Raw genomic sequence first — 24,762 nt, 5'->3', positions numbered from 1 at the left:
TAGGATACTTGTATGTCTCTTTCACCAGTTACTTATGGAGTGTCAACCTTATTGGATATGTCTGATGTTTACTCTTTTGTTACGTTCATAGAGGTTAGTCTACTTGAAGTTTTCAAAAAAAAGTCTGTACATACAGCTAGAAAAAAATTTCTCTTAGAAAATTTCCTTTAAGGTGGGAATTATGTTTTACTTCTGTAGGTAGCTAAAATGCCTACTACACTATTAGGTATAGAGAGTATAATATTAAGCTTCATGTAGATCAGACATTAGAAAATCAGGATGTGTATTGCTTAACTGGGACATGAATTTGAATGTACTGGAGAACCTATGAATATATCATCAAATCTACTGATATAATTTGTTTCTTCTTGGGATTAGTGAATTTTTGTAAGAAGGAACTGCTTTTTTTTTTGTCTTTTTACTTCTAATTGCCAGAATGCTGCCTTCCAAACAACATATATTTAATTAATAGTTGCTGAAACAAAGTAGGAAAAGACAAGAAAACCAAAACCTCAGCCAGCAAACTGATGAAAAGTCATATTCTCTCCCTCACTAGTCTTCCTATAAAAAGAATTAACATTTATTAATCATTTACCGTGTATAAAGTACCATAATAAGTATTAGGGGAAACAATAAATTTGAAATAAAATGATTCCTAGTCTCAAGAATAGGAAGATCAATGTGAATAAAATATGAATTATATAATGTTATGTTACATACTATGTCTTTTTTGTCAGAGCTACAAAACCATGATATATGAGGCCTGAGTGAGGATGTTACTTGGAAGGGTTCCTGGAGGCACTGTCATTTGATTTGGACTTTAAAGATGGCTAGGAATTCAAGAAGTTATGTTCCAAGGCTGTAAGCTTCAATTGGATAGTTAACATTTCAAACTTTCATTAAAGAATTAAACCAATTTTTCTGCAGTTAAATTTTTAATGCACTGAAATCTTTTACACATATCTTCTTTTCCCACATTTGTCTGCCTTTAAATTTTTATAATCTTTGAATATTTGTTTTGTCTTATTCAATTTCTTTCTCTATCCCTCTTTTACTCCTACTTTTAAGATTCAACATGTGAATAACTTTTTTACCTGTAAATGAGTAGATGAATTAAGAGAGTACTGGATAACTTCTTAATCAGTTTTTGAATGCTATTAGTGCAGACCAAGCAATTAAATTTGGTGGGGAGTTTCTCTAGACTAGAGCATGAGAGCTCAAAACAGCAGACCTAGAGCAAGCCATTCTCAAAATGGCTGACAAAATTGTTTACTCTAAATCAATGAGTTCAAATGCTACTCTCTCAGTGATAGAGCTGGCATCAGGAAAAACTGAAGGAAAAAGAAGAAACTTCATTTTAGTTCACTTTGCTCAGTACCAAACAAAATGGGTTCTTTTTTTTTTTTTTGCAAGGCAATGGAGTTAAGTGGATTGCCCAAGGCCACACAGCTAAGTAATTATTAAGTGTCTGAGGCCAAATTTGAACTCAGGTTCTCCTGACTCCAGGGCCAGTGCTATCCACTGTGCCACCTGGTCACCCCCAAAATAGGTTCTTAATAGATGATTTTTGAAAAAGGATCTTGAACTTTCCCCTCTTGTGCCAAGCATTTCATATCCCAAAGTTTGCAGGGCCTTTTTGCTGTATCTCCTGGGGGTGGTCAAACTCCTCTAACTAAAATTTACCATTAGTCTGGTAAGTTATCCCTTGGAGTTGCTAAGTATCAACTAGTTAATCTTATTAGAGAAGAGCTAGATCTACTCCTAGAGGTAAGTGTTTGTGCCTTTTGTGGCTCTAATGAGAGGTGATAGAAATATTTCTTGGCAGGTCCAGGTCCAGTTCCATAGTCCACAACGTATTCTTCACCCTCATCAATCCCCAAGTTTGTTTTTCTTTTTACCATATTAGGTTGAATGAATATCTTTCTTTTGCCCAAAAGCAATAACATTATTCTGAAAGATTCTGTTTTTCAAATTCTTCCTCCAAAAGATTAACTGTTAGTTTTTAACAAAAGAAATTGTTAAACTGAACTATTTTTCTTAAATAAATAGGAATGTTCATTTAAGAAAATAGAAAAAAAAAAAAGAAAATATGTCCCTGAAGCTTCTTAGGTTGAGCAGAAAGGCATTCTTCATTCCAAAACAGAGAAAACATGAGAGGTTACTTAAAGCTGAACTTTGCCATAAGAACAGTGGGCACCTTTGAGAAGATATTGAACTAAAAGCTCCATATGGAAACAATTTAAGTTTGAAATTCAGATGGGAAAGTCCATTAACCATTTTTTCCTAAACTCTGATTTAGGATTTTATTAATTTAAATGAAAAGGACCATGTGACTTGCCAAGACCACAAAGGAAATGGCATTTGTGAACTCTGACTTCAGAAGAGTGTAATATTTTTCATCACCATAAAACGAAAGAAAAAACCCACACTGGCCCAAAGGGATACAGGTTTCAAGGTTTCCCTGTGATCCCATGCCAAATATTCCAGGCAAGGAAGTTCTATTTACATAAAACAGCTATAAATTGTAACTGAAAACTAATGTCCATTGCGTGGGTTTATTTAATAAGAACAGGAATAAGGAAGCATTACATATATGTCAACATTTAACAACAAATAGTCTACTCTGAATGTCTGAAGGAAAACACTATGCTGTTAAATGGTAGGGTTGAATGTAGTACACTGGAGAAGGGAGTATTCCAGATAACCCTCCCACTGGGCTAGTCCCCCTCACTCTTCCCTTTATTCTTTTATTTTGGAATATTTATATCAATTTAGAGATGGCCAAGCTCCTTTAGGAACAATGATTTCAGAATTTGAAATCAGATAATGATTTAAGATAATTCTTGCTTTATTCAGGAAAATCATCAAATAATTACATTCTACTTATACAGAAAAGAAGACCTTATAAGAATTTCTCATGAATTAGAAATGAATTATTAGAGCCCAATCCCAGCTTGTTCTTTAACATTATCTTTGAAATACAAATATATGAATTATGAAAGTAAAATTTAATCCCTTAAAACAAATCTAACTTATTCAGTCTTCTTTGTTTTTTTTTTAGTTGTTGTTTTTTTTTTTTTGCAGGCAAATGGGGTTAAGTGGCTTGCCCAAGGCCACACAGCCAGGTAATTATTAAGTGTCCGAGACTGGATTTGAACCCAGGTACTCCTGACTCCAAGGCCGGTGCTTTATCCACTACGCCACCTAGCCGCCCTAATTTATTCAGTCTTGTTCGAAAAAAGTCATTGTTCAAAAAGTATGTAATTTTAATTTAATTTTTATTTTATTTCATAATCAGTTTACCCATGAGAAGAGCCTATTCCCATCAAAGGCTGTGAGACATGAACATTTCAAATGCAGTGTAAAAATGAATCAATTATATTCATCTTCTAGAATTACCCTGATTGAACCAGAAACTCTCCAGTTATATTGGACATATCTAATTTGTTTTTTGGAGTTGGTCATACTTTCCATTGTAGTCACAGTAGTGTTCGAAGTGTGCAATGCACTCTTAAAATTGCTGTTTAAAAGGAAAGTACAAGGGTAGGCCAGGAAATAAAATGCAACTGACTTCCCTAAAATCTAGCCTGAGGCATTAAATCTACTTGAGCTCAATGATCTTAAATCCATTATGTCTTTACAGAATAGGAGGCTATATAGTATTTCCAGAAATTGGATTAGAGACCAAAAAAACTGGAACATATAAGGTCACTGAGCTAAGCTCAAAGTTAAAGTAATTGTAAGGATTTACACAAAAAAAGCATATTTTAAAAAATTCTAGTCATTATACTTTGTTGAAATACAAAAGAGATCTTTAAAAAACCCTAAGAATTTGAAAATTTTTAAATATTAAAAAAACTGACTGCAAAATTACAGACATTTTCTTCAGGATTAATAGAATTGTAACTAATTATAGGAAGGACTTGGGGCGGCTAGGTGGCGTAGTGGATAAAGCACCGGCCTTGGAGTCAGGAGTACCTGGGTTCAAATCCAGGCCTCGGACACTTAATAATTACCTGGCTGTGTGGCCTTGGGCAAGCCACTTAACCCCATTTGCCTTGCAAAAAAAAAAAACCCTAAAAAATAAATTATAAGAAGGACTCAATATTGTATATAAGAAAGAACCTAGGGCTGGGAATCAGGGCATTAGTGTTGAAGTTTCGTTTCTACCTTTAAACTAGTGGTGTACCATGAAGTATCTCTGTTAAAATAAGGGGATGAATTAAGATGAGGATGACATGAGCAGAAAGGAACTCAAATTTATGTCAACCTTTGTAAGAACAAGGAAACATATTCTCCAGGTTCCTGAATACTTTCCTGCTTGTCTGATCTAAGAAAGCAGGTATTAGAAAAGAAATGCGAAAAGTTATATATCACTAACATCTATGTTGAATACTAGTCAAACTGAAGTTTAAAAAAATGAATGAATCAAGGTAATTTTATAAGTAATCTAGGCCCATATAAGACATAATTATTATCATTGTAAACTTGCCCAAGACTAGGAAACTTACAGTATCAAGTATTTCTTTGGTATGAGCTGCTGACAAGCAAAACCTAGCTCGGGATTCAATAATTGGAGTAGCAGGAAATCCCACCACAACCACACCGATGTTCCGCTTCAACATCTCCCGTCCAAATGCACTGGAATGGGGGGAGAAAATAAGGAAGAAAGTCAGGAAGAATAAAAAAAAGGCTCTTACTGTGTGCACTAGAGATTATTTTGAATCACCCACTGCTTTCTTTTAGCTGTAAAATTAACAGTATACAAAGGCTTCTTTTGTTCATTTCTTAAGGTGGTTTTTACCCCTAAATGATTTCACTCACAAAGTTGAAAGATTATATTTGGCAGAGACAGAGGTTTTCAAGCAGGACTGGTTTGAGTGGATTTATAATATATCTTTCTGATATATTATAGGGACCCACAGGGTTTAAATGAACTCAAGTCTAAACCCTGGACCTTGGAATAAGAAGTTTGGCAGAATTCACATCTAGAAAGGGATCAAGTTATTGCCCAGAAGAAGAGAATCACTCTAACATAGTTGGTTTTGAACTGCCAGGTTAGCCAAATGGCTTTAGCCTCTAGAACTGAAAATAATTCTACTCTGAGAAGTTTGAGAAGATTGCCCTTGAAATTAAGCTCTTCCTTTTGTTTGCGGGGCCAGTTCATCATCTAGCTTTAAGATCATATAGTTCTGTTGAAATTCCCTTCCACTCTGAGCCAAACTTTGGTAGTAGAGGACAGTGGAGTCAAAATCAAATAAAAACAGAACTGCACAAAAGGATCCCTGTGAATGAATATTAACTCATAAAACCAGGCATTAAAATTATCTATGTTCTAGTGCATTTTTTATTTATTTTGTTAATTCCCAATCACATTTTTTTTTTAGGTTCTTGCAAGGCAAATGGGGTTAAGTGGCTTGCCCAAGGCCACACAGCTAGGTAATTATTAAGTGTCTGAGGTCGGATTTGAACTCAGGTACTCCTGACTCCAGGGCTGGTGCTCTATCCACTGCACCACCTAGCTGCCCCCCAATCACATTTTAAAGTGGTTCTGCCTGCCCTTTGGAGCATTTTGGTAGCAATATGGCTCACCTCTGGTATAGATTATTGACTCTAAATATAGTCTAAGTAGGATCCAATAACCATGGAGATTTTGGTGTTTGCATAATTAAGCTTTCCCTTTATCTTTTGTCCATATTGATGGAGCACAGTTTAAAAAAAAAAACTTTGGTTCAACAGCACTGGTCAAGAACTTTACTAGATTTTATTGAGCAGACTTTTCTCTAGCACTTATGGTATTAATACTCTAAAAGAGTAAAAAAATAGTAAGGAATATTTCATTTATATTTAGGTGTAACCATTTTATTTTGCTTATCTCATTTCCCTAAATTAATCTATTTCTTTATTTCATTCTACACTTCATCGTTTTTGTCTCTTTGAAAATAAATGCTTTAAAAATTCCTATCCTAAGACAGGCAATTGGACTAGAAAACTTAAGGTATTTACTAGTCTTGGGTTATCTATGCCAAGTGTACTTAAAAAGTCTTATTATCAATTTTGGGAATCACATCTGCCAGCTGAATAGATTCACACCTCACAATCCTGTGAGGTGGGCAATATGAATATATAATACTCACTCTAAAGAGGATTACATCATTGAACTTCAGAGAAGTAAAATACTGGCTGTGGTTCCATGGGCAGTAATTGGCAGATGCAGGATCTGCAACTAGATCTTACTACCAATCAGATTTATCTACTATAGCACAGTGCTTCTTCAAACATCCCAACGCCTAAGCACCTCCTGAAAGTCTTTAAGTTTATAAAACAATCTACAAATGTTTGTTGAATTAATAAATAGTTAACTCTCATTCAACTGAGTTTGCAAAATTTGAAAAAGCAGAAGCTATTTTACTTATGCTAATAAAGAATCTAAAGAATTTTCCCAACAGCATATATGCCAAAAAATACTATATATTCTCATTCTATTTGACTGAAATGAAAAGGGGACTTTGGTTTCAAGTTTGCTCGATGACTTACCCAATTTTAGCTGGCATGTACAACATCAAAGGTACCACAGGGGAATCTTCATTTCCATAGATGATGAAGCCCATTTCCTTCAAGCGTCTCCTGAAATACCTAGTGTTTTCAGCTAGCTGTTGCACACACTCTTTGCCTGGAAAACATTGGGAAAAACAAACACAAACAAAATCATCAAGGTCAAGGAACGTCCCTTGGAATAGTGCTATCTTCCTTTGGATTTGATTTAGAATCAGTCTACCAATGCAACTCAGCAGGCAGAAGGCCAGATGTGGGAATCAGAGAGAATTGAGTTTCAATGTGACTATGAACAATTATCTCAACCTTTTTACTTTCATGGGTAAAAGGGAACTAGCCATACCTACAACACCTGATTGTTGAGAAGACTTAATTAAATGAGAGAGATGATGGAGGTAAAATTCCTTGCCAACTAAGCAGTATATGCAGATGTTACTTTGGTCTTTGAGGACAGAACATAATGCAGTTGAGTCATCTAGAGGTGTTTTTTGAGCTCAAAGGTGCTTGGCATAGTTCCCAGTGATACATGGAATTATGGACACAGGAAATACTGTAATTGGAAACTAATTTTGTAATTTTTTGCACTGTTAAAATCCTTTAAAATACTTTCACTCTGACCTTGGCCAAGCTTGATGATGCAGGCATGACAATTATTTTTCACAGGAAATGACCTGCTTAAAGGTCATGTACTTTGGGAGAGGAAGGAATGGTGCATCCTTGCTTCAACCATGCACAATGAGTACTCTTGGTCCATCCTTGGAGGACTGCCTTTGTGTTCTGCATATTGGAGCCAGGTGCTAAACCATTCCCCAAGCACCACCCTGGTCCAACTTACTTACAGAAAAGCATTTAAATTCGAGAACAGAAGAGAGGTCTCTTTTTCCTTTTATCTCCCTCCCCTCCCCCTGCTCCCCATGACGACCATACTATTTATCTTTCTAAGCTTGAACCATGTTCTCCTGGTTTAGGCTGCTGGAATACTAGGGGCCTCTATTCCAGATGGCTAGACTTACTGGAGTCCAAGTCAGTTCTTATGGCTACTTCTCCTTTCTCTCCCTTAGATGCCTCACGGAGTGCTTTGTTATCTGCTCTGCCCTCAAGCCACTTACTGTGTCTCCAGAAAAAAGGGTTTAATCTGTAAACTCTGCAGGCTCAAGGAATAAATCAAAAACTATTTCAACTCTAGGGCTAGTTGTGAATTCCTTCACATTCAACAACTCTCAATTTTTATTGGCAGCACAAATTTTTCTCGCAACATTAGCACATAGGTTATGCTTAATAAATGTTTACTTGCTGACTAACTCAAGAATGAAGGGGATTTCTGAAAGACAGAAATGTAGGAGACATAATTTGAGTTAACTTCAGTTCTGATTAGCTGATAAATTCATAGTGATGTAATTTTCTCTATTAAAAATAATCAACTCCATGATTCATTTTCATTTTTTTTTTTTTTTAGGTTTTTACAAGGCAAATGGGGTTAAGTGGCTTGCCCAAGGCCACACAGCTAGGTAATTATTAAGTGTCTGAGACCGGATTTGAACCCAGGTACTCCTGACTCCAGGGCTGGTGCTTTATCCACTACACCACCTAGCCGCCTCCATTTTCATTTTTTAACACAAAAAACATTCTTTTATCTCTATGTGATATTCAGAAAATACTTAAAAAACATATCCAAATTTTCCCTACCCAACAGGAAATCCTTACTAGACCTCCATCATGCCCATCTTTCCTCCTTTTCTAGCTAAAATCTAGAAAAAGCTGTTTATATGCAATGCTTGCAACTTCTCTAAATCTTTTGTAATTTGTCTTCCAACCTCATTACTCAACAGCAACTGCTCTTTCTACAGCTACTAAAGAGCTACCTTCATTGCCAAAACTACTGGTCTTTTTAAAAGTTCACATCCTTTTATTTTTATTTTTCAGCAGCATGTAACACATGGTCACTTCTTTCCTCCAGGATACTTCCTCTTTTAGTTTTCATAGAACTGCTCTCTCTTGGTTCTCCTACCAATCTAATCTACTTTTTAGTTTCCTCCACTGGTTCTTCTTTGATATACTCTCAGTATTTCCCAAGGCTCCATCCTCACTTTATCCTCTCTCATCAGCTGTCAGGGTTTTCTATAAGCAAACCTCCCCCCTCCCTTTGAACTTCCTTTTATGTGTAGTCTTTTTCTATTAGAATATGAACACCTTTAGAGCAGGCATTTTATTTCTGATTCTTATTTTATCCAGCATTTAGCACAAGGTAAGAGCTTAATGAGAGCAGGCTGATTTGACTTGACTTCTGCAGGGACGCCTCCTAAATCCACATATCCATATTTTCTATTAGTTATTTGAAACTAGGGTCCTTAATGCATATTACACTGAACCATGCCCCAAACTGAACTCATTATCTTCCCCTCTTCACTGCTCTTTTTCTCCCCCCTTCTCTATTTCTATAGAGGGCACTACCATCCTTTTAGGAGGTATGAGGAAAACTTCCAGCAAGTATGATGTGGGTAGCAGCAGAATTTTTTTTAATTATATAAATATTTTATCTGTTTTCCAATTATATACAATAGTAGTTTCTACCAATCATTTTTTGGTAAGATTTTGAATTTTACAATTTTCTCCCCACCTTTCTTCCCCCCCAAAGAAGGCAATCCAATAATCTTTACATTGTTTCCATGATATGCACTGATCAAAATTGAATGTGTTGAGAGAGAAAAAAACATATCCTGGAGAAAGAAATAAAATATTAGAGATAGCAAAATTATGTAGTACATAAGACAATTTTTTTTAAAAATTGAAGGGAATAATCTTTGGTTTTTGTTAAACTCCACAATTCTTTCTTTGGATAGAGATGGCATTCTCCATCACAGATACCCTAAAATTGTCCCTGATTATTGCACTGATGGAATGATTAAGTCCATTAAGGTTGATCATCACCCTGTTAGGGTGTACAATATTATTCTGTTTCTGCTCATCTCACTCAGCATCAATTCATCTAAGCTTCTCTGTTTTTCCAAGTTTTTCCAAGCTTCTCTGAAATCCCATCTTCCTAATTTCTAATAGAGCAATAGTTTTCCATCACATACCTATGCCACAATTTGTTTAGCCATTCCCCAACCGGTGAATATCAATTTCCTTGATTTCAATTCTTTGCCACTACAAATAGAGCTGCTGTAAATATTTTTTGGACAAATAATGTTTTTATTCTTTTTTCATGAGATCTTCAGAGTATAGACCCAGTAGTGGTATTGCTGGATCAAAGTATATACACATTTTTATTGCTCTCTGGGCATAATTCCAAATTGCTTTCCAGAAAAGTTGGATTCACAGCTCCACCAACAATGCATTAGTGTCCCAGATTTCTCACATCCCTTCCAACACTGATAATTGTCCTTTCTGGTCATATTGATCAATCAGAGGTGTAAGGTGGTACCTTGGAGATGCTTTAATCTGTGTTTCTCTAATCATTAATGATTTAAAACAATTATTCATATAATTACAGATAGCTATGACTTCCTCATCTGAAAATGCCTTTGCATATCCTTTGACCATCTGTCAATTGAGAAATGGTTTATTGTTTTATTTTATAAATTTGACTCAATTTTCTATATATTTTAGAAATGACTCCTTTGTCTGAAATACTAGTTGTCAAAATTGTTTCTCAATTTACTACATTTCTTTTGGTCTTGATTAGAGTGGTTTTGCTGTGCAAAAGCTTTTTAGTTTAATGTAATCAGAATTATCCAGTTTATTTTTTATGTCACTATCTCTTCCTTTGTCATAAACTGCTCCCCTTTCCACAGATCTGATAAACTGTTTCTTGTTCTCCTAGTTTGCTTCTAATATTGTCCTTTATGTTTAAATCCTGCACCTATTTTGATATTATTTTGGTATAGGGTGTGAGATGTTGGTGTAATCCAAGTTTAGCAATAGAATTTTTTTTTAAATATGCTACCAAGGATATGTTTTCTCTCTCATCACATTCAATTTAGATCAATGCATACCTTGGAAACAATGTAAGACTGGCAAATTGCCTTCTGTGGGGGGGGAAGTAAGATTAGAGGGAAAAATTGTAAAACTCAAAATAAATAAAATCCTTAAGTACAAAAAAAAATGCCACCTACTTTTCAAGGAGCTAATGTATAAAAAGAGTGCTAGATTATTCAGACTTTGCCACATGCTACCCAAATAACATTACCTCTCAGAGCTTTAGTTTCCTCATTTTAAAAATGAGAGTGATTAGAATAGATGACTTATGGGGGTCTCTTCCAACTCCTATGGTCTTTTCATATGTTAGAATTTTAAATAACTGATCAGTATTGGTAATCTTAGCATTGGATTTTATATCAATAATATGATCCTTTCATAGCTTTTGATTAGTGATATGTATTTAATTGTGATTAAATTTCCAAATTCAATATCATTTGAAGATTTCCAGTTACATTAGCTCTCTCATATGTCAGTCATTTAATTCTATAGCTATAAGAAGGCTGTTCATTATATTCCACCTCAACCAAACACAAAAAAGATAATAGCTATTTTTAATGGAAGGTTCTTAGAAATCTATGCACTGATTAAAAGTTTGAAGGGGATTAAGGATATAGAAGCTTAGTCATAGCTCTCACTAATGCAACTTATTAAAAATTTAATGTGCTATTGATATGTGCTCACTTGTTTACATTTTAGTGTAATAATTTTACATTTAACTAGTATGGCTAAAATAGAGAATTGTTTTCTTTTGTACAGCTTGCATCACAGCCAACGAAGTAGAGTCTGAGACTTCAAAAATAACATTTCAGGTGCTGATTGAAATCTTCCGAGCTACCACTGACATTTATACAAATGATGCACAGTCAGAGTTAATCCTCTAATTCACTTTACACTCTACTGCACAGCTCTTAATCTTTACAGATTTCCTGGATGAGCTGATATAATCTGCCTAGGGGTGGGGGGTTAGAAATCTCTGCTACCTCCTCCAACATTTACTTTCCAATTAAGTGCATTTGGCTAACTGAATCTGGAAGTCATCTAAAGAACCTCCATTTTGCTGATTTACTTTATCCTCAAAGGCACTAATATGAAAGTAGGTAATCACCTTAAATATTGCAGCAGCCACAAAGAATTAGACAAATGCTTAAAATTAGTTAGCTTCAGCTATGTATACATAATCAGAAGATCTGCATGCACAAGAAAATATAAAACTAGCTGCTTTCAGCTACTTCAGTATCTAAACAGCAGAAGGATGGAGAAAATGAAAAATATCAATCTTTTTATTACAATTTACACCATCAAAAATGCTATACTGAAAATGCTTATCATAATGTTTTACAATATGCTTCAAAAAAAAATTCACTGTTTTCTTGGTAAATCAAGTAATTGAGCTGTCAATGTTTTATACTAATCATCTTTATTGCCTGTTTATTCCAAGTAAGATTGCTCAGCTATAAAACCAGTATATATATCAGTATATTTTTACCATACAAAAGGTCCCATTTTTGTACATGTTAAAATCTACTTATCTTAGGGGCAGCTAGGTGGCGTAGTGGATAAAGCACTGGCCTTGGAGTCAGGAGTACCTGGGTTCAAATCTGGTCTCAGACACTTAATTATCTGTGTGGCCTTGGGCAAGCCACTTAACCCCATTTGCCTTGCAAAAAAAAAAACCTAAAAAAGAAGAAAAAAATCTACTTATCTTGCTCTAATATTTTATCTATTTTATGATGCACAGATAAAAAAAGAAAAGATTTCACTCTAGTAGTGTTCATTTCAAAAGTACTACAAAAAACTGAATATCCAAAATTAGGAGGAAAATAGGAAATTTGATTCCTTCGTTTACAAGGTCACATTTGTTTGTTTTTTCTGATCTTGAAAATGAAGACCAGACATTTTGAAGATCTTTCACACAAGTATTTATAATGCTAAATTCAAACTTCCCTTTTAAAACAAATCATAATTGTTTGCAAAGTATATAATCCTGTCTATTTTGAGGGACTTTCAGAACATATTTCCTTTATAGTAGTGAAAAGACTACTTAAACTAACTCTTTAGTTCAAGAAGAAAACTTTTTTTAAAAAAAAAAAAACCCTATCTTTTCGTAAGTGAGAAAACTCTCTTGTTTTCTGAAAAGACATTACATCATATTCATGGAAATGGAATTGTTGTTTTGGGTTTTTTTTGCAAGGTAATGGGGTTAAATGACTTGCCCAAAGTCACACAGCTAGAAAATTATTAAATAACCAGATTTGAACCTAGGTCCTCCTGAATCTAGGGCTGGTGCTCTATTCCCTGCATCATCTGGCCCGCCCCCCCCCCCCCTTTTTTCCTTAGGTTCTTGTAAAGCAAATGGGGTTAAGTGGCTTGCCCAAGGCCACACAGCTAGGTAATTATTAAGTGTCTGAGGCCGGATTTGAACTCAGGTACTCCTGACTCCAGGGCCAGTGCTCTATTCACTGCGCCACCTAGCTGCCCCCTAGCTTGCTCTTTTTGATGGGAACTGAATACATGAAATCTTTGACATTAAAGATTGAATTCCTGCTATTTTAAAAAGCAATTTCAAAACCTGAAAAATATCCCAGATTTACATGATGAGGAATTAGACAAGTTAACTATTGTTACTATTTACAAATGAAATAATGTATATAAATTATACTGTGGGAAAATTCAGATAAAAATCAAGATGGTATAAACAAAATAAGCATGCATTTTATATTAGCAGATGAGGAATAATACTAGTCTTTTCAAATTCTGACATTTAAATTTGTATCAGTTTTATTTATCCACATACAAAGGTTTTTACTCTAACAAACAAGGAATTGATATAAATATTTAACACTCTGTAATAAATAAATGTACACACAAGTTCCCAAAAAGGAAACAAATTACAAATATCCCTTGAAAAAAAAATTTTCACCCTCAAAATCTTGGAAAGATGATGGAGGAAGATGTAACCTTAGAGGGGAACACATCCCTAACTACATCAAAGAAGCAAATAAAGAAAAAACTCATCCATGATAGGAAGGATAATTGAAAGAACTTACCCCAAGGTATTTATTATGGAAAAAATAAATGAGGAATAATTCACTAGCCTATTGCTCCTGCTTCTGCTCCCTGAAAGTCCACCCTTTTACAGCTTCACAAAGCATCTCTTTTGGCTGAAGCAGTTTGAGGCATAGAATTCTGGATGGAGATGTCCCTGGAACCATCAAGGGTTAACAAAAGTCTCTTCCTAAAAACCATAAGGGATTCTAGTGATACTTTTACAGATTTAAAGGTGAGGAAAGGGACAATGGTGTAGGAATGACAAGAGAGCCAGAATTTCAATGCACAAGTCATTGTCTAGACACAACCTAGTGGAAGGGAGGGGTCAGTCTTTTTTTTTTTTTTAGGTTTTTGCAAGGCAAATTGGGTTAAGTGGCTTGCTCAAGGCCACACAGCTAAGTAATTATTAAGTGTCTGAGACCAGATTTGAATTCAGGTACTCTTGACTCCAGGGTCAGTGCTCTATCCACTGTACCACCTAGCTGCCCCCACTGATCAAATATGGACAGGGAATGTAGTGGGAAACCTTGCTCTTTAAAATCAAGGTGGATCCCCTCTGAAGGATTTATAAATAGCTATGGATGAAAGTTGTATAGGATGAGAAATGATTAGATTAAATCAGCAGATTAGTTTAAATCACAGAGAAAATAGGATAATAGGATCAAAGATCTAAAAATGGTCATTTACATTAACCCCTTCATTTTACAAGTGAGGAAAATGAGGCCAAGAAAGGTTAAAAGAAAGTTAAAAATTGTTTTTAAATGTAATTGAGGGGGAAATGAATTTTTTATAGTTGCTTAAGACAAAAATGAAAGTTTATTCAAATATTCAGAGATGGAATTTGTTAGACAGAAGAAATATTATGAAAGTCCTTTTTCCCTGAGGAAGCAAATCAAAATAAAAAGGAAATGGTCCTCCCTGAGTCATGTCCCTCCCCCTAGAATAAATACCTGAAAAATGAATGAATATAATTTTCCTAACTAGAAAAAATTCACTTCAATTAAAAAATTTTATGCTTATTTTTTCTGGGTGTTTTATTGTTGAAAATTACTTCAATAAACAGCTAATATAATGGAAGATGCTGACTAAAGACTGGCACAGGACACCATCAGTATAATAAAGACCTTGTTCAAACTAGCAGAATGATGAGATACTTTATTAGCAGTGGGATAAGGAATTAGGCTTCTTAGAGATAAACTGCCTTCAATTTTCAGGTACCCTAAGATAACAAAAGAGTCGAAAAGATAGTACCCTCATGTACATTATCTCATTTGAGTCAGAATTTCGAGTTGTTTTCCACATGGAATAATGGAAATATCATTGAATTTAGAATCAGAGAAACTGATTTCAAATCCCTGTTCTGTTAATTGACTTTTTATGAACCTGATCAGGCATATAGCTTCTCTGAGACTTTACTTGAATCATCTATAAAAATGAGACGTGATCAGTCAACATTATTAAGGGCTTACTAAGTGCAGGAACTGTTAAGTACTGGAAATACAAAGAAAGACCAATACACTGTCCCTCTTCTCAAGGAGCTCATATCCTAAAGGGAGAGAAAAACATCGGAAGTTTGTGCATCTAAGACAGGCAGGCAGACAGACAGACACACAAACACAAATACACACACACACATACACACACACACACACAAAGTGGATGGAAAGTAATCTCAGAAGGAAGGGCAAAAGTATGGGAGTAGGGGAATTCAGAAAGACTTTCTATTCAGTGTAGAGAGCGAAATTTTTGTTGTTTAAAAATTTTTTTTTTAAGGCACTGGGTTTAAGTGATTACCTCAAGGTCACACAGCTAGGCAATTAAGTGTATGAGGCCGGTTTTGAACTTAGTTTTCCTGACTCCAGGGTTAGTGCTCTACTAGGTTAGTACACCACCTAGCTGCCTAAAGGGAAAAGAATTTATATAATAACAGCCTCAATCATATAAAACAATTTTGAAAGATGTAAAACCTCTGATAAATGCAACAATAAACCATGATCCCAGGGGACGAAATCTGTAGAATGAGAGACATATTTTTGGATATGACAATTTATTTTCCTTGACTATGCATATTTGTTAGAAAATCTGTGCCTTTTTTTTTTCTTTTCTTCTTTTCCAGTCAGGGAAAGAAAATAAATTTGTTAATAGGGAAAAATAAATAAATAAATAATATGGTTCAGGCACCATTTTGCTAAGCAAACATTCAAGAAATATGAGGGGATCCTACAGAAAGATGGTATTTGAACTGAATTTTGAAGGAAGACAGGAATCAGTAGATAGCGGTGAGGAAGAACATTCCATTCCCTAGGGATAGCCAGGACAAAAAGGCATAGAGTTAGTAGAGGGAGGGTTGCATGCAAGGAACTCTAAGAAAACTGATGTCACTATATTATAAAGTACATGAGAGTGATTCAAATTTAAGAAGACTGCAAAAGTTGGAAGGGGCTAGGTTGTGAAGGGTTGTAAATGACAAATAAAGCAATTTTGTTAGATCTTAGGAAAAGAACCTGGATATCATAGCTAAATTTATGCTTTGGGAAAAATCACTTTGGCAATTAGCTAAGTAGAAGATGGAAAGGAATGGGGTGGGGGGAGAGGGGACAAGGCAAGGAGAACAAAAAAGAAAGCTACTGGTATGATCCAAACATGAGATAAGAGCCTGGATCCAGATGATGACTCCATGGACAGAAAGAAAGGAAATTAAATGAAAGATGCTGTGAAGGTAAAATTGGCAACAGACTGGATACATGGAGGGCATGAGAGAGAGGAATTAAGGATGTTGTAAGCCTGGCTGATTGAGATAACTACAGGCCATTCAATTCAACAAATCCAATAGGCTGGAGAGTTTAGAAAGGTTAAAGTTGGATATATAAATCTGACAGTCAAGTGTATAGAGAAGATAATTGAACTCATGAGAATTGATAGGATCACCAAATGAGACAGTATACAGAGAGGGTCCAACACAGAGGTTTGGGAGGGTCACTCATGCTTACTGGATGTGACCATGATGAAGATCCAGCAAAGAAGACTGAGAAGGTGATGTCAGACTCAAGGAGAAGAACCAAGAGAAAGCATTGTGCCAAAACTGCCTAGAGTATTCAGGAGAAGAGGTGTTTTTATTCAGTTGCAAAAGCTAACTCTGGTTACAAAGAATTAAATAGCTCTGAGTGGGCATATTATCAATAAAAGGGATTCAGATAAAAAAATAACAAAAGATTTTGTTGAAATTCCCTAAAAGGCAAAATACATTCTCTAGAAATGTTGGGTCTGAAATTACCTATTAAATACTACCATAATGGCAATATATTTGATGGAGGAAAATAAATCTGGGATGGATATATTTCCTTTGGAAGAGAGAAAATACTCAAATTCAAGTTTGTCTTTTAAAAAAATAAAAGGAGCGTCTTTAAGAGTCAGATTCTATTATTCAAGAAAATGACTATAAAAATAATTTTTCTCATGAGACTAAAAAGTAGTATTTATTTGAGCATACTAAGTTCAGAATTAGTACCAAGTCCTGGTTACTAAGTAGAAAAGATTTTCTAAAGACAAGAGGAAGTAAACTCTATATTCTATTAAAAATTCCATCTATCATCTCCTTTAAAAATAGGAAAAATCCTTAAAGTCTTCAAAAAAGTATGCAGCAAATTAAATAAATGTATATGAAAGGTTCCATCTTATGTTATGTAGTCCAAATAAAGATATGCTTGTGTTTTTAAGTCATATTGTTATGATTATAAGAACTGTATTCACTTCTGAGATATTTACAGTTTCTAGTGTTCTAAAGTTGTTATATGTTTGCAAGGGGAAAATTGCTTATATATAGTGGAAGTAAGCCTACTTCTGAATTTTTTAGGGTAGCTAATTCTAATTTGAGGGAAATTTACCTGATGTAATAATTCTCAAACATCTTTGAAGATGCAGGATAACTTCTCGAAGCTCAAAACTTTAAACTTAAATCAACACACAAAAAACTGAATTAAAATTTACTTCAGGCTAAGCAGAAACTTGGCAAGATGTGGACTGGAGTGGAATATGTACTTTTTTACATGCTCTGAAAAAGAAGGGGATGATCATGGAAACCATGACAGACAGAACTACAACAGTATTAATAGATCCCGAGATAATTAAGCCTTTTACAAAAAAAAAAGTGAACATTAGTTCTTTGACTTTCTAGTTAATTATGTAATGTCATGTGGATGATTGAAAGAAACTGCTGAAAATAAGAATTCTATCAAGTAAACAAAATGCCAAATAATCCAGGAAAGCTAGAACATAAAACTACTTAAAACTTTGAGGACTTGAACTCAGATCTTCTTTTAGCTCTTTCTAGTTGTGTTCAACCCATTACCCATGGACCATATATGGCCCTCAAAGCCCATTCATTGCAACCTGCATCACTTAATCAGAAAAAGAAGGAATGGGTGAGCAGATGTGCCTGCAATATCATAGACCAGTTTAACGTTTAACTAACATGGCTCAACTTTTTCAGGCAAATAATATCATGTGGTCTCACAGACAGCCAGGTTTTTTTAAACAAAAGATATATACATTTAGGAATTAGGCTCTTTATTTTAAAAGATTATATGACATAATTATATTATATAAACATAATTACAACAAACAATTTTATTATTAATTTTTGTTTTATACAGTGAAAAATTAACATACATTTATATGTATTTTACATGGCCTAGTCATTAATGCTACAATCCTACAATGATATAATGGGTGTTTTCTCAGGGTGTTTGTTGACAGATTCTCCAAAAAGTCAATGATATGCAACTATAATACATTGATCATGTGAGAGCTGTGGCCACACTATTTGCAGGTAACAAGTTCCTAGAAAGGCAGGAAGGAAAGCTCTGGTACTTCAAGGAAAAATAATTACAATCAAAACAATATTGCACAATGTTAGTTCTGGTTGATTTCATGTGTTTGTGATACAGCATGTAGTACATGGCAGTCATTCTGTAACAAATATACATAGTTCGTGTGCTCCTGACAATGTTTATTGTTTTATTCAACTTCTGATTACAAAGACCAGTACCCATTTGTGTTTTGCTACCTCATCTAGTTAATATGTATTTGCTTTATTTGATAAATGGATAATAAATTGGATTATACAGGTTTATGAAATTTAGAAGTGGCTTGCCTAGTGTGTATTTCCTTCAAGTACAGGCTTGGTCAACCTAAATGGTTTCATGGACCACTTTGGAAATGCATCACTTATCTATGAGGTACTTATCATTATATATGCTTTAAAAATATATTTAAATTTTTTAAATTTAAATTTAAAAAAGTTATATAAAGTCACTATATTTATTTATTCATATTATAGTCAACATATCCACATTTGTGAAATATTTGTTTTTATTTCATTTAACTTTTAAAATCTATTCCTATATTTGCAATTTACATTTATAGTAATAATTTTAAATAAATAATAATGAAGTAAATATATAATAAGTAACTTAGAATCAAAAGCACAACAAACATAGTTTGTCCTAGAAAAAAAATCTAATAAAGTAAGTTTATCACACCAAACATTTACCAATTTTATTGAAGATATAGCAAAATCCATTGAAAAATGTTTGGAATCTCAAATGTGCTACTTTCAAATTTTATTCTATAGCTTTGAATGAAAGTACTGGTATTACAGATACAGCTCATATTTACCGGAAGTACTGACAATGAATTTAATATAACTGAAGAAATAGGCTCCCCTAGTTCCAATGAAGTACACAACCAAATTTCTTGATTTGAATAAAGCAGTAAAAGCAATATTAGCAAGATTTTCTTTAACCAATGACAACATGTCTGGTATAGTTATTGATGGTGTACTAGCTACAGTCGAAAAGAAGGAAGGACTAGAAGACCAATAGAAGACAATGTAAAAAAGACTGGCAATTTACTTTTCATGAAGGATCCCTGCATCATACATCAAGAAAATTTGTGTGCAAAGACTTTAAAAATGGACAGTTATGAACATTGTCATTAAAACAATAAATTCGATAAGATCAAAAGGATTAGATAACTGCCAATTTAAAAAAAATTCAAGTATTCTGGAAACCATCTATGGAGACAATGTATAAAGTAGTCGAGTCATGGGTAAACTGCTTAAATATTTCTATTATTTGAGAAATGAAATAAAATATTTTATGGACTAAAAAAGGAAAACCTACACCTGAATTTGAAAATGAGGCATGGTTGGTTGATTTAGCATTTTTAGTGGATATCACTGCTTATTTAAATGAACTGAACATGTGTTTACAAGGTGAAACTCAATAAATGATATATTTCAAACAGTGATGGTATTTGAAATGAAACTGATATTGTGGGAATCTCTAAGAACAATAACTTAATTTACTCTGAAACATTTTCAGAACAAAGCAATGTAAACAGTAAAAAATATGTAGCATTAATTGCTATTTTGTCACAGGACTTTGAGACTAGAGTTCAAGATTTTAGAAAACACCAATTGGATTTCAGGATATTTGCTACTCCATTGTCAGTTGACATCAACAGTTGCCTACAGATTTGCAAATAAAGTATGTATAGTTTTAATTAGATATACAACTTCAAGAAAAATTTATTCAAATGTCTTTATTGGACTTTTATAAATTGTACTTGCCTAAAGAAAAATAACCGGCATTTCATGAACATGCCCTGTTCATGATGCCTCTTTGGAAAGTACATATATTTATTTGCAAGGAACTTTTTCCCCATATTAAGCCTACAAAATGTAAAAACCAAACAAAAATTTCAGAAGAGCATCTCTGCATTGCTACAATTCTATCAAACTAGATGCACTGTTATCAAAAAAGCCTACTTGGGGTAGCTAGGTGGCAATGGATAGAGTATGGGCCCTGGAATCAGATCTGAGTTCAAATCGTATCTCAGAAACAAAAATAATTGCCTAGCTGTGTGACCTTGGGCAAGTAACTTAACCTTACTGCCTTATAAACTAAAAAAAAACCCCAAAACAAAAAAAAAGCTGGCTCAGCATTCACATTAAAAATCGCATCTTCTCATTTATTTGTTTTAAAAAAATAAATGTTTTATTATTATACTCATTATTTCTTCTTATTATACTTTATCATATACTCATTGGTAACAGGATTATACTGTAGTCCTAAATAAATGAATATTAAAATCTATATGCGGTCCATGATAAATTTTTGCTGGGTGATGCAGCCCAGAAGAGCTAAAAGTTTGGACGGTCATGTACTATACCATGTCCCAGCCTATCAAAACTTAGAACAATTATTTCAAAACACACAGTGCAAACTATAAAGGTTCCAGGAACGGGCCATGGTTCACAGATGGAAGAAGGAGCAACTAGGTGGCACAGTGGATAAAGTACCAACCCTGGAGTGAGGAGGTCCAGAGTTCAAATCTGACTTCAAACACTTAATGCCTAGCTGTGTGACTTTGGGCAAGTCATTTAACTCCATTGATTTAAAAAAAAATTACAAAACCAAATCAAAGATGAAAGAAGAGTTATCTTAACTGTTTTATCAGCTTATATGTAAGTTGAATTTAATTTTCAGGGTACTGATTTCTTTTTATTTGGTTTAATTTTTTCATTTATTTAATAACAATCTTCTTTTTTCCAAGTTTGACAAAGTATCCTGAAGAATAAATTCCTAGAAGTTAAAACCATGTCTGTTTACTTTAGCAAAGCATTTAATAATTACCACCTCTTAACAATGGTGGTAGTTCCACATAATTTAATTGAAGTAAAATTACTGGCTTTAAATAGTATTTCCATATTAGGAGATAACCAATACAGCAAGATATATCAAGTGGAAATAGTTGTTTTTAAATGACATAAATATTACAAACTCAAAATAAATAAAATCTTTATAAAAATAAATGACATAAATATTACACTAAAATGCCCAAACCTAAAAATACTTGTTTTTAGCAGAAAATACATTTAGATTAGATTACTCACACTCTAGATCAGACACATCTGCTCAGTTCTCTCTGAATTGACAGGAGTCATGGCACTGTTAACTTAAGTGCCAATATGAGAGCTGAGGACCCTTTTAAAAATCTTTTCTATAGATTTTGTTTGTTTGTTTGTTTGGGGTTTTTTTTTTTAGGTTTTTGCAAGGCAAATGGGGTTAAGTGGCTTGCCCAAGGCCACACAGCTAGGTAATTATTAAGTGTCTGAGACCGGATTTGAACCTAGGTACTCCTGACTCCAAGGCCGGTGCTTTATCCATTATGCCACCTAGCTGCCCCTTTTCTATAGATTTTACACTTTACATCATTTTATGTATGATGTTTTCAGGAGAAACCCTAAGTAGGGATATGAACCAATGAATACAATTTCTGAGAAGCTTCCCTATGGCTAAATTTGGTCTATATAAAACCACAGCATGAAGTGTTGGGTCACAGGTTATATAAGGATGTTTCTTTTTTCTACAAAAGGAACACATTCACAATAAGTGAATCAAGTGCTAATTCTATAGAGTTTCTTTGGCCTTTTATTTGGAAAAGAAAGCCTATCTTTAGCTATGATGTTCCAACACTGATACAAAACTACTCATGAAAATTCCTATGGAAAAACTTCTATTTAAATGTAAACCATGAAAATCTCAGTAAACACAGAAAATTTTTTTTCAGCTTTATTTTTGTTTTGTTGTATTTTACACATGCATAGATATGTTACAATTTTTGTTTAATCCCTAAGGGAATCAATGACATTTAAAAAAGTCACTAACTTTGATGGAGAGAGACTAGAAAATGAAGTCATGGAAAATTCCCTTTGGCACTTTCAGTCTGTCTGTAGTTTTTTGTAGTATGTTAATTTGTACTTGTTTATATGTTCCTTTCCAAATGTTCTTAATTCTTTTTCATTTATATTTTCCTTGTGTCTCCAAACAAATTATAGGCTTTGAGGTTTACAACTACATTTCCTATTTCTAGTGAATCTTCCCCAACATGACTTATATCATAGTCTGAATATAATTGGCATTCAAAAAATGTTTCTGATTGACTTAAACTGAAAAAAATTGTAGCAGAATATAAATGTATTTGTATATTGTGCTGAGACAAGTCTTAAGTGGCCACATGCTAAAAAAAAAAATCTGCTTTTCTAAATTACACTTCCCAAGCTACATGTTTGACATTTCTCTGCCCTAAAATAACCCAGAATAAGTCAATTCCCTCCTTCCCAAGACAGTTATCTTCACATATTTGAAGAGAAATCATCCATTCAAATAGGAAAACACAAAAGTAGACTAGTTCAACTCAGGTAGTGCTTCTAAAGGAGATAACAGAGCCTAATTAAGACAAAGAAAATACAAAGCAACCAAAACAATTTTTAAAAAATTTAAGTACTAAGAAATTGTTGGAAGGTTTAGTTAAAAAAAAAACCAAAATATGCAGAAGCACAAAGAACTACTTAAAAAAAAAGAATTTGGAGAAGCAATCCTTAGGGAAAAAAAACTGGGGAGAGGGAAATCATTAAATTAAATCTAGAAGCACAGACCCGAAATGGTAATAAGAAACTTATTCAGAAGTCTTGAGGAAAGAAAGGAAGAAAAGAAAGAATTATTAGGTTATGTAGTATTTCACAACAGTTCCATAGTAAACCCCATTGATAGTATGAAGGAAAATCCAGATTTATTCTTTTTTAATTAAAAAGTACCACTGACCAAGGAACAAGTTTAGAAGTGTTTTTTATAGGTCTTTCTGATTTGAATAAGGGATATAAACAGAATGATTTTCATACTCTTCCAAAGATGTGGGAACTATATAACCTCTTGCTACTTATGAAATTGAAAATGAATCTTGAAAAATGACTATCTTTGTAGACATAAAAGCCCTTTCTGTGCAAAGTTCTTTGGCTTGGAATGATTTGACCAGTGAGGGTGATATGGTGATTAGTTGCCAGGTTAGATATCAAGCTGACTGCCAAACACACCAAACTTATAATTGCAACAAACTGGATCAAATCTACAACATTTTTCAGTAGGAATAAAAAAAATAAGAATGGTAAATTTAATGTATTAGAAATCATACTTTGCCAAAAACAATTTTGAAAATGTGTTTTGAAGTCTTTTTGATGTAGGAAGATTTTGCACATAAATCCTTTTACATTTGACCTCCCTCTTAAAGTTCTGAAGAAAACTATGTCTCCATTAAGACTGTTGTTTGTAAACCCCCCTAGTTTGGGAATGGAAGCTTTAATAAATTCATGACCATTCAACACCCATACCATAAAAGAATGACAGTTGAAAAAACACCAAGAAGGGTCAAAAAGTACATCATAAAGGATATTTATAATATCTGGCAATTTTTTTTGGCAAGGCAATGGGTTTAAGTGACTTGTCCAAGGTCACACAGTTAGGTAATTATTATGTATTTGAGACCAGAGTTGAACCCAGGTACTCCTGAGTCCAGGGCCGGTGCTTTATCCACTGCGCCACCTAGCCGCCTGGCAATTTGGTTTTAAGAAACTAAGTAGTGACAGAAGTCATTTAAGAGTATACATATGGGCAGACCTTATAATCTAAATGTGAAACAATCCATAAAGAAAGCTTCTCTTATGATATTCTTTCATTTTAAGTTGTTAACTGAATCTTGTGCCTTTAGCACACAAACAAAAAAGACAGCCTTTTATTTGTGTAGCAAGGAGTTCCTTAAAGTTCAAACCTTATGGGGGTATGTACACATGAGTATGTGTATGTTTTCAATAAGAAGAATTATGTAGGGTAAAGTGCAAGAGGGATCAAAGAGGAAAAAGCTACCCAATAGGCTTGTCATTTCTATTCTTGCTAAAGGGACAAAGGTAATATAGACTTGTGAACTCCAGTAAAATTTCATAGAATATTTAGGGGCGGCTAGGTGGAGTAGTGGATAAAGCACCGGCCCTGGAGTCAGGAGTATCTGGGTTCAAATCCGGTCTCAGACACTTAATAATTACCTAGCTGTGTGGGCTTGGGCAAGCCACTTAAACCCCATTTGCCTTGCAAAAACCTAAAAAGCAACAAAAAAGAATATTTAAAGGTGTCAATATTCCACTTACTGGGAGTCAGGGGAGGAATGGGAAAGCAGGATGGTGATACCAAATATAAAATCATTCTAATCTTGCAAGGTTGCTTCCCTTAAAGAAACTATTTCAGAAAAGAAAAGGTATTACAATGTTGTTTTTTTAATCAGTGA

At 34.0% G+C, this 24,762-nt stretch overlaps 1 protein-coding gene across 2 annotated transcripts in view; it reads right to left on the bottom strand.

Moving 5' to 3' along the window:
• Positions 1–24,762, bottom strand: part of SPTLC2 (serine palmitoyltransferase long chain base subunit 2) — a 233,632-nt gene that overhangs the window by 5,743 nt on the left and 203,127 nt on the right. For both annotated transcript variants that reach the window (XM_074235631.1, XM_074235630.1), the window contains exons 10-11: positions 6,538–6,673; positions 4,512–4,641 (exon numbers count right to left, since the gene is read on the bottom strand). In XM_074235631.1, coding sequence (XP_074091732.1) covers positions 4,512–4,641; positions 6,538–6,673 — 266 coding nt within the window. The remainder of the gene's footprint in view (positions 1–4,511; positions 4,642–6,537; positions 6,674–24,762) is intronic.

Source organism: Macrotis lagotis, chromosome 4, assembly GCF_037893015.1.
Source record: "Macrotis lagotis isolate mMagLag1 chromosome 4, bilby.v1.9.chrom.fasta, whole genome shotgun sequence".
Taxonomy (NCBI): Eukaryota; Metazoa; Chordata; class Mammalia; order Peramelemorphia; family Peramelidae; genus Macrotis; species Macrotis lagotis.
This window is presented reverse-complemented; position numbering and strand designations above follow the sequence as displayed.